Raw genomic sequence first — 15,437 nt, 5'->3', positions numbered from 1 at the left:
TCCTGCACCCCGATCCCCAGCTGCACCCCACACCCCGACCCCCTGCCCTGAGCCCCCTGCCGCACCCCACAGCCCTCCTGCACCCGGACCCCCTGCCCTGAGCCCCCTGCCGCACCCTGCACCCCTCCAGCACCCCCTGGGGGCAGGGAGGGGGTGGAGTTGGGGTGGGGATTTCAGGGAAGGGGTGGGAAGAGGTGGGGCAGGGCCTCAGGGAAGGGGTGGGGTGGGGGTGAGGCGGGGGCAGGGGCAGGGGGGTCAGTGATGCGACCCTCGGGCCAATGTACTCGTCCTCATGTTGTCCCTTGTGGTCATTTGAGTTTGAGACCCCTGGGCTAGATGGACCTTTGGTCTGACCCAGTGTGGCTGTTCTTATGTTGGCTTAATCATTTTAACACATTTTAAAAACATAATTTACTCTCTGTTTCAGCTTCGGTAAGAGTAATATTTCACCTTTCTAGCATACTGAAAAGTGGAGAATCCTGAAAATGTAACGTTGCTAATGGTCTTGGGTTGTACCGAGGCAAACACACTTGGTTTTACTGTCTGTAAGTATATGAGGTTAGGGCCCAATTCTCATCGCCAGCACAGAAACTGAGTAAACAGGCTTTGTAGTGAGGACACATAGAGAAAGTATCTGTGTCCTTTCTTGTCCCTTTTCCAATGTAGAACCAGAGCATGGGGCTTCCTCCCCTTAATATCTACGATAATCTCCTGGTTTTTTTAGCAGCTTTGTACTCCTTCATGGAGCTTTGTTCTGTGGATCTGTGTAGTTATTGGTCCCACTGGCCCTGCCTTGAGACAGCTTCTTCCTGCTCATGCACATATACAGTCACAGGGCAGAGTTCAGAGGTATGCACAGGAGTGCAGAGTCTCCCTGCATAGTCTTATTTCAGCCCTATAGTTTCACTGTAAGTATGATCCTCTACTTGCCACTTTATTGGGATGACTTAATTTGTTAGCTGTATACTACAGAATGATCTAGTACTCCATCCTCACGGTTATTTTATCCCATTCACTTCTGTCCTTTATCCACAAAAGGAATAAGTGGATAAATTGTACGTGTTCTACTCGTATCCATCGTAAGTAGGCTTGGCAGAATTCAATTTATATTTTCTTTTATCATTTCAGTGGATATCAACGTTTATTTTTAAGCATTGTTTCTATTTTTGTCAATTTCAGTTTTCACAGTTGGGCAAAATTATGGGTCTTAAGTGTTTTCCCCCCGTCCCCCCCCAAATTTTAACTGTTATGTCAATCCTGATACCCAGTGGCCTACTCTAACCACTGGAAACACTTCCTTACAGGGTGTCCTAAGGGCATATATATTGTAGTCTAATTTAAATGAATACAGTGTATGTTTGCTATTCTATTCTATTCTAACTATTCTAAGGCCAAAGTCTGCTCTCAGATGTGGGCATGCAACTCACATTGACTTTAGAGGGAATGATAAATACATATTTGATGGCAGAATTGGCTGTGAATATAGTTAGTCCAAGATCTGATACTGCAAAATAATAATAAAATGCTTTTTTTAATGTAAAGGATAAGGGTACAGATACTCCACTACTGATAATGACCTGTTTCCATCAAATAATGTACTGCATAGTTTAACAAGCTCTTTCTTTATCCATTGTGGTTTGGTATCTGAGCATGGATATCTTTACTGGCATGCTGTCTTCATACCATATAAGTGACATAAGACTAACTCTGGCTCATTCTTCCTCTTTCCAGCTGTGTAGGCACTTTCTCTCGTGTTCTGTGTTGTTGATCTTGGTGAAGAGGATTTTTCCAAGTTCTGTAAACTAAACAGGATTTGAATCAGGCAGTGTCTCACCCTGATAGTACAAACAGGTTACAGATCTTAGGTACACAGGCTGGAATTCTCCTGCAGCATGGGTCACCTCCCCAGTTCAAAGTCTTCGTCCTCCAGACATGTTTCCAGGTGTTCAGTTGTGGGGGGAGTGAGGCCAAGTGGTGAAGTTACTTGCCCTCTTTTATAGTTTCTTTCAACTTCCTGGAAAAAGCCTTTGCTATGATGTGGGTCAAGCTGCCTCCATTGCCTATGTGCTATCACTGAGAAGTCTCCATATAAAGTTCCTGGGATAGTCCTGGGGAGTGTGGATTCCCTTAAGTGGGCCATCAGCATATCTGGCTCCTCTATTGTTATACCTAAAAGGCTGGTTGTGGGTATTCCCAACCTCCTGACATATTTCAGTAACACAGACATAGCAAAACATCATAACTTCACATACAGTGATAACATGTGCAATCCAACAGGATATTAATATTCAGCAGATCAAGACTCTTAAAATTATACATCACAAGGCATACTTTGTAGAAAACATATCATAATTATATGATAGTGGTGAATGTGGAGGTTCCAGGGTGTTGCTTTGAGGCACAGAGTGCTACAGAAGTTACATGTTGAAATACTGCTTTTTGTGACACTGTGGCTCAAATACATTTGAATGTTAAAATAACTCTTTGAGGGGTGAAGTACCATATGTGATCTATTTACTTAATAGGCACGTTGACCAAAATTCATTGACACTAGGGATGAATGTGGCTTAATAATATCAAGAGGTCTATTTAGAACTCTACTAGTCATTACATAAAATAAACAGATACATATCACATTGTACAAGTAGGTAATTTAACAGTCCAGGAGAGGAATTTTTTAAAACCTAACAGTTGAATCACACAAATCTGTAAATTTGCTCATAAAATTGGTTAAAAAAATAAAATAAACCTAATCTACTGTACAGTTACAGCTTTGAGTAGCATGACATATATAATTGCTAACTGTTGAGTCGTGCCTTATTAGAATAGAATTGTCAGTGAGATGATATCTGTGGAGGCTTGTGGAAGTCCTCAGTATGACTTGACAGAAATAGAAGTGTTTGGGGTTTTGCTAGTAGTTTTATTGGAATTCTTTTAAAATCTGTAACTTGCTTTAACTGATCTAGTTCAGTAGTTACACTTGCTTTTGGCTTTGGAATATATCAGAGAAAAACAGCTTTTTATAGGAAAGTTGCAATATCTATTGAATGATGAATATAACATTGGGTGCAAAAAACTTGTACCAGTTCTTAATTAAGGAAATGAGATGTTGATGTTGTAATTGTGTTATCCTAATTAGATGTCCTCTGAAGGCAAGTGAGATGCTTGCAGCAGTTGAAAGTATATTTGTTAAAATGTGCTTGTCTTTATTCTTGGACTAACCAGTATTTCTTCATCTTCACAGCAACTATAGTTCTGAATGGAAGTGGCTTGTAGACCGAGCTAAAGTTGGCTGCCGTTGGACATGGCTTCAAGCCCAGATTTCGGAGTTAGAATACAAAATCCAACAACTAACTGACCTTCACAGGCAGATACGTGCCACCAAGGTATTGTCTGTGTGCTCATAAGTAGGCTTTTCAAATAATCCATGTACAGTGTCTCCAGTAATTTTTCTTTTTTTCTTTTTTAAACAGTTCTGGTATCCAGGCAAAGTATTGCAAAGAATTACAAAGGTTAATGAGAAGATGTCTGAAACAAGAAGCATGGTGATCTAGAGGGCATGAGCACAGGGTTGGGAGTCAGGGACTCCTGAGTTCCAATCCCTGCTCTGTCACTGATTCACTGTGGCTTTAGGGAAATGACTTTAGTTTCCCGATCTATAAAAAAAAACAGTAATTTTTTGTGCCTACTATACAAAAATATTTTGAGGACTAATAAGTTAATGTTTGTACAGTGCTTTGAATATGTCAAATGCTAGTTAGAATTACAGTATGATACCAACTGTTTTGTTTGTACAGGTTTGAAATAAAAAGTAAGGAATTCAAGGTTGCTAAACTCTGATAATATTTCAGGAATGTTATGCTAAATCATGCTATTCTTAGCACTTCAGTTCTGTAGGCCAGCCAACTCATTCCCTGCATAGGAAGCCAAAAACTTGGCAAGTTCCTTCTCACTAATTGTTCCTGTTGTGGTGGTGGTGGAAAGAGTTTCTAGGGCTTGCCTTGCCCCTCTCCATCTGTGGAACTATCAAGGAGGTCCACTCGTGGAACTCTTGAAATTCATGTAGTGCCTCTATGGATGTCCTCTGTCTCTGCACTTATTCTTGGGGCACCCCTTCAGACCCCACGCCTATCAGCATGACTGTGGGGTTTGGGAAGAAATATACAACATGGCAGTGACTAAGAGCCAGTATTCTTAATCATGTATTTCCTTAGTGGTAGGAGGTACTGTATGTTGCCATGTGTCCCAGCCCCATCCCTTCCCAGAGGATAATGCTGCGGAAGTAACACTTCCTCCCTCACGTCTGGGTCGGTGGTCTCAGATTGGAATTTCTCTTTGCTCCTGCAAGCGGAGGGGAAGATTTGGTCCTATATTTTTAGTTACAACATCCGTGTGTGTGTGTGTGTGCGTGCGCGTGCAGTTTTTCATCCCCTTTTATCAACAGTGTTGTTCAGTATTTGGCTTTATATCACTTAGTGCATGTCAATATCTGTTTGCTTTACCATTTAGATTGTTCATCCTGGTTCAGTTTTTAAAATAATTTGGGACTTGATTTGTATAGTTTGAATATTGTACCAAGGCAGTAGCTATGAAAAGGCATGAAAGCTGATTGACAACCTCTTTCTTTTTGATCTCCTGGCTGGCAGATAGTACACTTAACACACAAATTCTAATGCTAAATTTTTAATTCTAAATTTTAAGATTTGGGGTTTTTTAAAATATGAAACAAATGTGCGTTTACAACTTTTGGGGAAGGTGAAACATCTAGAACACTAAACTAGAGTGGTATGGGGGAGATCCCACTCTGTTGTCATCCAGGGGTACCAGGCAAGACGCAGTCCCTCTTCCCTACCCTTATGGATTCAGAGGAGGAACTGCAGGGCTCTAGGGAGCCGAGAGACTCTTCTAATTGGAAAATAGTCACACAGAAAAAGTCAGCAGAAAACCAAAAACTGCTTTGTTGCCAAAACTAAATGCTTTTGTTTTCAGGTTCTCTCTCTTGTTGTTTTTTTGGTTGGTTTAAAAAAAAATAAAATCCTTTTTATTGTATTTTTCTGTGGCAACTCTCACTTCCATTTTCCAACTATTTCTGCTTACAGTCTCCCTGGCTACAGGCCAGCCTCCTCTCCTTACCCTCCTGCCTTCTCTCCATTCCTCTTCCCCTTTCCTTTTTGTTTCTCCTAACCCTCCCGTGTTAATGTCTCTTGTCCCTTCCTCCCTTCCTTTTTTAAAGTCTCTTGTTTCTGTTAACTCCTTTCATTTCTTCTTTCCCCCACCCCCCACTCCAGTTGTGTAATATATTCATTAAAAAAACTCCAGTGAAAAAAAGTTTCTAAAAAATTGACTTTTGCCTGCGTCATGTGGCTTGTGTGTTCTTTCCCTTTCTTCTACTCTTTGAATGTTGTGTTTAGACTGTAAATTCTTCAGGGCAGGGATTGTGTGTCTTCCTTTTGGTTTGCAGAGTATCTGCTACAACCAAATCATGCTTTGTGCCTTTTTGAGTACCCACACAAAACAAGTAATAAATAAGCTACATACTAGAAAATGAAGTGGAAGATTGCCATAGCAAATATCAAAGTGGGCTCAAACTACGTATTTTTCTCTTGTTCTAAAAGTCTTTTGTTGATGTGAATGGCAAAGAGACATGATTACCTTTACAAAGGGCAATGAAAAGGATTTGAATTTTCTTTTTCATCCACTCCGAACCAAGGTCTGCTGAGTCTGTCAGCTTGCATTAGAGAGATTCAAGGCTGGCAGATCCTTCCTTTTGACCTAAGAGAAGGATTAGAAGAAACTGGATTTCCCTGGTCACAAGGCCTCGTTTTCAGCTGCTCTGGCTGTGTGGACCACAAATTATCATATCAAGTACACTTATGTTTGGGATAAACTTTAGTCACACCTGGAGCTTCTCCTGATAATTAGCACAGAGAAACCAGAACCAGCCTGATGTAAGGCCAGTATGTCTGTAAACATTTCCGTTCAGTGGACATGTAGGTTACCACGCCTAGGTTCTCTGCAGCAGTTCTTCAGTTTTTAACTTTGCTCTTGGGTACACAACTTGCTGTTTAGTTTGAACAGTGGAAACAGTGGACAGAATCGAGAAGATGAGGGCATCTTCATGTTGCTTATGTCCCTCCGAGTTTTCCTTCTCAAAAAATAATCCTAATTCCAGATTGTAGGGCTAGTTGCCACTGAGGCAGGACTCGCGGTGTCAGTGTGATGTTGGGGAGGACCATCCAATAAAACCATAAACATGGAAGCATCACAGGAGCCTCAGCAAAGGCAGAGACCATCTTCCTATTGGGTATTAGAAGTTATAGAAGCATCTTGATTGAGTTCCACACCATACCATTCCTTCACCCTCCATAACTTTTAAGTGAGCGCACTCACTAGAAACCAAAACATGAGAAGATGAAGTGGGAAGATCCCATTCTTGCATCACTGAATAGTAGCTCTGATTTATATCTGGATAGCTCTAAGTACCAGATTTACACTCCCAGCTAATGCCATCAAATTCCAAGTTTCTGTAGGCTTTGCTAAATGGAAAAGAAACACATAAGTTCAGACTAATGGCCATTTAGCATGACCAGTTGAGGAAATAGGTTTGGTTGTCTCAAAGCTCTGTTTTGGTTATCGTTTTATTTTACTTTTTGCAATAATGTCTTTGACTTTGCAGTGTCTTATTTTAGGAAATGGATTTGAATGCTTTTGACACTTTATTTTTGTAACTGGAGAACAAAGTAAAATGTTTTTTGTTTTTGTTTTTTTTAAAACATCTGGTGTTCATTACTATGAACGGTGATATTTATCTCTTTAAGGTATTTATACTCCAGATGAGATACTGCAAAAATACATTGAGGCTATTTTATTCCTGCAGATGCCCTTGAAGAACAATGGGCTTCGTAGAAAAATATTTTATATAGGATTGTTGCCTCCATAAATACAAAACCAAGAAAGTGCATAACTCCAAAAAAACAATTTATCTTGAATTATGGTGAAAGGCTGTTTGTGTTGTTTTATACTTTGATGGATTAGAGAGAGAAACCTTGACATTTTGCGTGGGTGGCAGCAGTGGTGGGAGAAGGGAACATTTTAAGGACTTCCAGAGTAAACCTCTGAGCTGTAAAGATGTTAACTAACTTGGAAATCAAAGGCTGGGGTTTTTTTTCCCCTATAAAGAGGAAATCATCTTAAAACATCAGGCAAAGGATCACATACTTGATATAATCAAGTATGGATTTCTAATTTAAATTTTGGCACAGGCTCTGAGACAGTCCTATGACACATAGGTTTAGTGCTGCTAAGGAAAAAAATGAATGTTACAGCTTTGCTATTGCTTAAATGCATTTAGTATTATTTACATGTTGCATGTACTGGGCATACTCAAAACTGTTCCAAAGAGTTGCTGTGGACTTAAGAGGTATGTTCCAGGTTGACTGCCACTTGAAAATGATTTAGGAAGGTTAATTTGTTGTCCACCAACTGTTTTCAATTGCTGTTGTCTAGGGGATGGTGATCTTAGAAGAATTCCCACTTCCAAAAGACATTTTGAAGAAGCAAACACAATTGACAAACCCAGAAGCTTTATTAAACACCACGGGGAATTCTCAAGCTACTCTTGAGAGACAGGATTCTTTGCCGGAACACGATTTTGAAATGTCACCAAGCAGCCCTACTTTACTTCTACGAAACATAGAAAAACAGGTAAAGTAAAATAAGAACTGAGTGTCAAATGGAGCCAAGTGACCTATTACAGAATTAGGGCAAGCTACGTGGTATTTATTCACAGAACCGTAAAGATATTTCACATTCCTAACAGTGGCTGCTGATGAATTTACGATCTTAAATAAATAAATTGGTCACTAGGTTTACAAATTAACTTTTCATTACTGAAGTGTCTATAATTCTGTTTTGATTTAATCAAAGTGGCCATCTCTTGCTTCAGAGAAATAAACATCAGGTTTCTGCACAATAGCTCTAACAGTTCCCCATGTAACTTCTTGTCCTTAACAATTTAGTTTAGTGCATTTTTGCTACTGTTTCTCATTTCACAGAATTATAGTCCTGTAAATGAGTGCAACTTTTCTGTGAAAGTACATTACATTTAAAAAAACCAAACCTTTGCTCACCTTCTCTTCTCAACAAATATAGGGCCAATTCTGTGAAAAAGTTACATCGCAGTAACCCCACTGACTTCTGTGGAATAGGCATTGCTGAGAACAGAATTTTGATTCATGGTGTCCCAAATATTAATTTCCACATTGGATTCCAGGAAATATGGTGTAGGTTTTCCTTTCCTTACAAAGTATATAAGGGGAACATGTTGGTGAACCAACTGTAGGAAACTTGTTAGGATAATGTGGAGTAAAACTTGCCTTTTTATTATGTCAAACAAAGAAAATATAAGATTGATCATACATTTAGATACATCACTGGGAAAACTAGAACACTTTTTAAAAGGGAGATAAGTCATTTCAGGTACTACACCTGCTCCATACTGCCCCTGCCAAGTTTTTGTGACTTTTTATGGTAACATTTTCCTATTTTTAAAATGTTTCCTCTCCTGTTTACTGTGAAAGAGGAAACAATAAAACACAAAGTAAACTGGAGGGTATTTTTTAGAATGTCCCATCTTAACTTGCTTACTTGGAGCATTCAACATGCAGTTCTTTGCAAAGCAGGTTACTTAAAAGTTCAGATTTAAGGGGTTTTTTTTCTTAAATATATTGCTCTAAAAATATCTAAACTGTGTCCTTGGCAGTGGTTCAGCAAGAATCTAACAAACATAATGTATTGTTTTTTAAAGTTCAAAATAAAACTTGTGAAATAACAAGCATAGCATTTTTTATATGTACAGAGATCTTGTGTTTACTTGTTCATCATGGAGAAAACTAGATCAAGAATACTAATTGGGGGGTGGGGGGACACTTTTTAGATTGATGCTTTGTGTGAATGAAAAGTTCGGCTACTGTGTTTTTCAGAGTGCTCAGCTGAGTGAAATCATCAATAATCTGATTGCTCCACTCAATCTGTCCCCCACGTCCTCTCCTCTCTCTTCCAAGTCCTGTAAGCAGAAACAACTGGTCAATGGCATATCTCTCAGGTAGGTGACCGTGTGATGTAATTTTTGTTTCTTGAGAACAGGCTAGTACTGTAACCTCAGCAGTTTTTTTTGTAATGTTAAATCAGTAAAACTAGTAATTTTACAGTAGTAAATATAAAAAGGAGAGAACTTTTGCTTCTGAACTTAATTAAAGGTAGCAGCTTTGTTCCTGAGGTTGCCATAAATTCCACAGACTATTACACACATGTGAAATCTTCATATGACAAACACAGCTGTGAAGTGGGGTAAAAATAACACAGTAGGTATGATCATTCATTATTGCAGACTTAAAATTATATTTATTGTGCCAGAATGAAATCTTCTGAGGACAGTGATGTAATTGATTAGACTTTGGAGTATGTTGTCTGAAAACAGTCCTGTTTTATGTGATGACTTTCCTTTGTTAACAATGAAAACACTTCTTTAATAAGAAAAAATATTAAGGTATCATAATTATATATTGCAAACATTCAGTGATTGATTTATCTTTTTGATAATTTACTTTCCTGCATAATTATAGCATATTACTTTGTGAAATGAATAGCAGACAAATGTTTGTCAGTGATGCCATTTTGCACTTGTTTAGAAGTTGTATCTTTTGTTCAAAGCTCTTAAAATACTGTACTAATAAACATTAGCTTCAAAACAAAATTGAGATAAGTACTATCCTTATTTTACAAAAAAAAAAAAAAATGTAAGCACAGAGGGTGTGTGATCTTGAGAAATTAGTAGTCTGCTTTTGCAGAGCTGCTGAGTACCCACAACTGCTGTTGATATCAGTGGGAGAAGAGAATACTTGCCATCTGTGGAAAATCAGTCCCCTTGTGACTCCGCTAAAGTCACAGAGGGTGTTTATGGCAAAGTTTGGAGCAGAAGACAAGTCTCCGGACTCCTGGTCCTGTGCCTTAACCATAATATTGTGATTTCAGAAATTATCTTTGATTTGTTTAAACAAATTTATTTCTAGAAATATTTTCAGAACTATCTTTTTAGAATGAGATATGTCAAATTTTAAACTATACTTGCGGGGGAGGGAGGAGAAATTCCTTGCCTTCTGCTGTACACTACTCTTCTAGTATAGTCTTGCTGTCATGTCTTAGCCTAAAAGATGTAAACATGTGTGTGTCTGTGTGGGGGTGGAGGGGCACTGTCATGTACTTGCTGTAGGGTTTCTAGGTTTTTATTGTTTGCTAGTAATGTAAGAAACTTTCAACATGTTTAACTGAGGTTTGAAATAGAAAGTGAAAAGGGAAATATTGTGGAGGGTGATATACAGCGGAAGGGGGAATTTGGTTTATTTGTGCTGTCTGATTTTTAGTAGAACTATGTTATAGTGTTTCTTGTATTTGTTGGAGGCACATACAGTGTTCATACAAGTGTCTCTTGTTTTATCAATCTAAATAAATGAATCACTGACACAGTAGATTTGGAGTGTTTTTCAAAACAGTGAGTTCTGTTTTCACCGCCTTCCAACTCTGTGTAATAGCTGTCATCTGTGGAGCATGGAAGCAGGCATTGTTTTCTGGAGAAGCATTTACACTTTTCAGAGGGTAGAGGGTAGAATGAGAGGGCTGCAAAGCAGTGAAGTACTACTGGTAGAGAGCAGTCCATACAAACTAAATTGAACACATTTGAAAAGCAAACATTGGAGCTTCTGAATTCCTGTCTCCTACCCAAGCCACTTGTGTTGGTCGGATTGACTTTTAATTCATAGAGGGGAAAATGTTCTGCCCTGAACCAAGGCTTTTGCCAGTGACAGAGTGGTAGCAGAGCTTTGCTGTAGCAGCTTCTGCAACCCCTGTGAGCTCCGTTGGCTGCAGGAGGGTTTGATTGGTAGGTCCACCTAGGGTGTGTCTACATTGCAGCTGTCAGCAAGCCGCCCAGCCTGGGTAGGCAGACTCACTCTAGTAGTGTGGCCGTTGAGGCCCAGGCTGGAGCTCAAGTCTGTCTACCTGGGCTGGAAGGATCACTCCCCTCTGCAATGTAGATATACCCCTAATGTTTGAGTCAGTGACTCCATTCTCCCCCTGATCCCTCATTATGGTACACAGGCAGCACTTGCAGAATTGTGGGGGTTGCAAACCCTCTATATAGGCTCCCTGTATCCTTCCTTCCCATTAGAACAAAAACTTACTGTTTAACTCTGGACAAAGCCATCTGTGTCTGAAGAGAGGGTAAGATTTGCCCTGTGAGTTGTACCCAGCTCATTAACATTAAAGAGGTAAACTTGCATGAGAATGAGCCTTGGTTTTGGTATTTTTCCAGCTTTGCTTAATGCAGATCCCAACATCATATCCTTTTGCCAGCAGGTGGAAAGAGTAAACAAAGAGAAATTCATTGTAACCTCCCCTTGTAAATGAAGTCCTAAGGACTTGAGCGCACACACTCTTGACAGATCCTCACTGTTGGGAGCATGCATCTTAACTCCTCTTTGTGTAGAAAACAATGACTGTTGGGCTTGCACATGTGGCATGCACCCCTCCATGGATCCAAACTGGGAAAAGGTATATAAAGGATCTAGTCTCCAACTGTTCTCAGTTCATTTCCTGCCACTAAGCATTGGAGTCTCTGAACCGTTATTCATCCTGACCGCACTGCAGACTATCTGTTTTTCTAAATGCTACTATTTATTTGATAGGTTATAGTTAAACAACATTTAAAATTGATTAGTAGGTTGGTGCTTGGCTTAAGACAGCTAGGTCTGTGTCAGTCATTGCACAATTCCAGATTGGTGTTTGTCCGTGCTATGTGCAGTTCTGATCTGGATATCATCCATTTCCTGTTCTAGAATAGTCATTGACCATTCTGTTGCCTCTTGTTTTGTGGTGTCCTACAATATTTTGATGCAGATGGTGGTGTGCGTCATGAGAAAATGTCTAGATGGACCAGCACACCAAATGCCTTCAGAGCCTGAGGGGAAAAAATCTAAAGAACAGGCACCATGATCTGAGCCTTCATCAGATCTGAAGCATAGGAAGAAGTAAGATGCAAACAGACCCTCCTCAATCTTTCTCTCTTCCACCCTTACGAAATAACAACATGGATCTGGGCAGTTGTCCAGTGCAAACTGATCCTTCACTTAGTCACTTCTCCAAGGCTTCTTGCCTTTGACTGATGACTCCAGAGGGTTTTCACTCCCATTATTTTCTAATCTCAAATTAAACAGGTGAGTCTTCAAACTTTATTATAACGGAAAGCCCAGATCAAAATCATGTGGAAATTCAGGTTTTGTATGGTTAAGCTGGCCACTGTTCCTCTTTTTATAAATTGTCAAGATTGATTCTAGGCTTTTGACAGAAATATGTTCTGATACATTTCAGTCAGGGCTAAACATAGGAAGTACCTCAGATTCTGGGTAGGCACACAATCCTTGTGCTTCAGTGTGGTTCTCAAGTCTTCACCAAATACATCGTGGTGATAGTGGCCCATCTAAGGTGCCCAGGGATACGAGTAAATCTCTTGTTTGTCAAGGCCCAGTCTCCTCAGTGAGTTTCTTCCGAAGAACATAAGAATGTCAATACTGGATCAGACCAATGATCTGTCTAGCCCAGTATCCTGTTTTCTGACAGTGGCCAATGCCAGATACTTCAGAGAGATTGAACAGAACAGAGACTTAGGGACACCCAGAGCATGGAATTGCATCCCTGACCATCTTGACTAAAAGCCATTGATGGACCTATTCTCCATTAAGTTATCTAATTCTTTTTTGAACCATGTTATGCTTGTGGCCTTCACAGCATCCCCTGGCAATGAGTTCCACAGGTTGACTCTGTGTTGTGTGTAGTACTTCCTTATGTTTTGTTTTAAACCTGCTGCCTGTTAATTTAATTGAGTGACCCCTGGTTCTTGTGTTATACGAAGGGGTAAGTAACACTTCCTTATTGACTTTCTCCACACAATTCATGATTTTATAAACCTCTGCCCTATCTCCCCTCAGTCATCTCTTTTCCAAGCTGAATAGTCCTAGTCTTTTTAATCTCTCTTCATATGGAAGCTGTTCAATATCCCTAATCATTTTTGTTCCCCTTTTCTAATTCTCTTTTAAGATGAGATGACCAGAACTGCACACACAATTCAAGGTGTTGGTGTACAGTGGATTTATATAGTGGCATTATGATATTCCCATCTTATTATCTATCCCTTTCCTAATGGTGCCTAGCATTGTTAGGTTTTTTTGGCTGCTGCTGCACATTTAGGAGATGTTTTCATCTGCTATCCATAGTGACTCCAAGATCTTTTTCTTGAGTAGTAATACGAGTGAAGGCACAAAGCACCGTTTTTTAATCCCGGAACGAAGGGCATAGTCTCCCAATGAAGTCGGGGCGGGTCCCAAGTGAGGCGAGGGGAAACTAACTACACTAACGCTAATAACTAACTATACAAGAAAAACAAAGAGAAATAATGAACAGTACTGGAACGGATGAGAACACTCTTGTAGACAAACTATGAGCACGGAGGAACAAGGATTCTGACTCTAACAATGCAGCAGTAAGGGAACCAAAGGGGCGCTGCCCCGCACATCCTCATATAACCTTGCCTGGAGCTTGAGGTGACATACTACACACATGCAGGTCAATGGACACTGCTGCAGAAATCTTTCAGAGCATGGCGCACATGCGCACCCATGTTTGGTATACATATAGGGCCCATCACTCAAAGAAGAATAGCTAATATAGACTCCTTCATTTTGTATGTATAGTTGGGATTATGTTTTCTAACATATATTACTGTACACTCATTAACATCGAATTTCATCTGCCATTTTGTTGCCCAGTCACTCAGTTTTGTGAGATCCCTTGTAACTCATAGCAGTCTGCTTTGGACTTAACTACCTTGAGTAATTTTGTATCATCTGCAAACTTTGCCACCTCACTGTTTTCCCCCTTCTTCCAGATCATTTATTAAATGTTGTTCAAATGTGTTGAACAACATTGGTCCCAATACAGATTCTTGGGGGACCCAGTTGTTTAACACTCTCTCCATTGTGAAAACTGAGCATTTATTCCTACCCTTCTGTTTCCTCTCTTTTTAACCAGTTACTGATCCATGAGAGGACCTTCCCTCTTATCCCATGACTCCTTACTTTGCTTAAGAGCCTATAGTGAGGGACCTTGTCAAAGACTTTTTGAAAGTCCAAGTACATTATATCTACTGGAATACCCTTTTCCACGTTTGTTGACCCTCTCAAGGAATTCTAATGGTACTGAAATAATTGCCAGGATCATCTCTGGAGCCTTCTTTAAAAATTGGTGTCACAGTAGCTATCTGTTGTTTGTCTGGTACAGAGGCTGATTTAAGTGATAGGTTACATACCAGTTAGTAGTTCTACAACTTCATATTTGAGTTTCTTCAGAGCTCTTAGGTAAATACCATCTGATCCTGGTGACTAACTACTACTAAATTTAATTCCAAAACCTTCTCTATCAACACCTGAATCTGGGCAGTTCTCTGGATTTGTCACCTAAAAAGAATGACTCCAGTGTGGGAATCTCCTTCACATCCTCTGCAGTGAAGACCAATGCAAAATAATTCATTTAGTTCCTCCACAGTGGAGGAATGCTCTTTTTTTCTTCCCTGAATGCTCCTTTAGCACCTCGACCGTCCAGTGACCACACTGATTGTTTGGCAGGCTTCCTGCTTCGGGTGGTCTTGCATTTGTTTTTGCTGTTTTAATTTTTGTGTCTTTTGCTAGCTGTTCTTCAAATTCTTTTTTGGCTGCCTAATTATACTTTGACGCTTGACTTCTCAGAATTTATGCTCTTTTCTGTTTTTCTAAGTAGGATTTGACTTGCAATTTTTAAAAGATATCTTTTTGTCTCTAACTACCTTTTTTTACTCTGTTTAGCCATGGTGGCATTTTTTTGGTCCTCCTCTGGGTTTATGACATACAGACACACACTTTTAGTTTGAGCCTGTATTACGGTGTTTTTGAAGTTCCCATGCAATTTGCAGGCATTTCAGGCTTGTGATTGTTCCTTTTAATTTCCATTTAACTAGCTTCCTGATTTTGTGTAGTCCCCCTTTTTGAAGTTAAATGCTACTATGGTTGATTTCTTTTACTCTCCCCACGCCTCCCAGGGATGTTAAATTTAATTACTTTATGGTCGCTATTGATGCGCAGCTTAGCTGTATTATTAACCTTTTGGACCAGATCCTGTAGTCCACTTAGGACTAAATCAAGAATCTTGTTGAATCTCCTTGTTGGGAGAATTCCCAATTCATTTTGCATAGAACTTTTCCTTCACTAAGACATAGAGACTAACGTTCATAGGAGCAGCTGTCAACTCTATAGTGTTGGCTGCTTTCCTACCAGGAGAGAGAGAGTCAAAAATAC

General features: G+C 39.7%; 1 protein-coding gene across 6 annotated transcripts in view; it reads left to right on the top strand.

The window, feature by feature from the left end:
• The window catches only part of KANSL1L (KAT8 regulatory NSL complex subunit 1 like), a 97,702-nt gene that overhangs the window by 27,828 nt on the left and 54,437 nt on the right, over positions 1–15,437 (top strand). For all 6 annotated transcript variants that reach the window (XR_012154379.2, XM_073306701.2, XM_073306703.2 and 3 more), the window contains 3 exons: positions 3,245–3,386; positions 7,507–7,704; positions 8,982–9,103. Coding sequence is in view for 5 of the 6 variants with exons in the window: in XM_073306701.2 (XP_073162802.2) it covers positions 3,245–3,386; positions 7,507–7,704; positions 8,982–9,103 (462 nt within the window). In the remaining variant the exon portion in view is untranslated. The remainder of the gene's footprint in view (positions 1–3,244; positions 3,387–7,506; positions 7,705–8,981; positions 9,104–15,437) is intronic.

The sequence above is a fragment of the Lepidochelys kempii genome, chromosome 11 (genome assembly GCF_965140285.1).
Source record: "Lepidochelys kempii isolate rLepKem1 chromosome 11, rLepKem1.hap1, whole genome shotgun sequence".
Lineage (NCBI taxonomy): Eukaryota > Metazoa > Chordata > Testudines > Cheloniidae > Lepidochelys > Lepidochelys kempii.
Note: the sequence above shows the minus strand (reverse complement) of the source record. Positions and strands in the feature narration are given on the sequence as shown.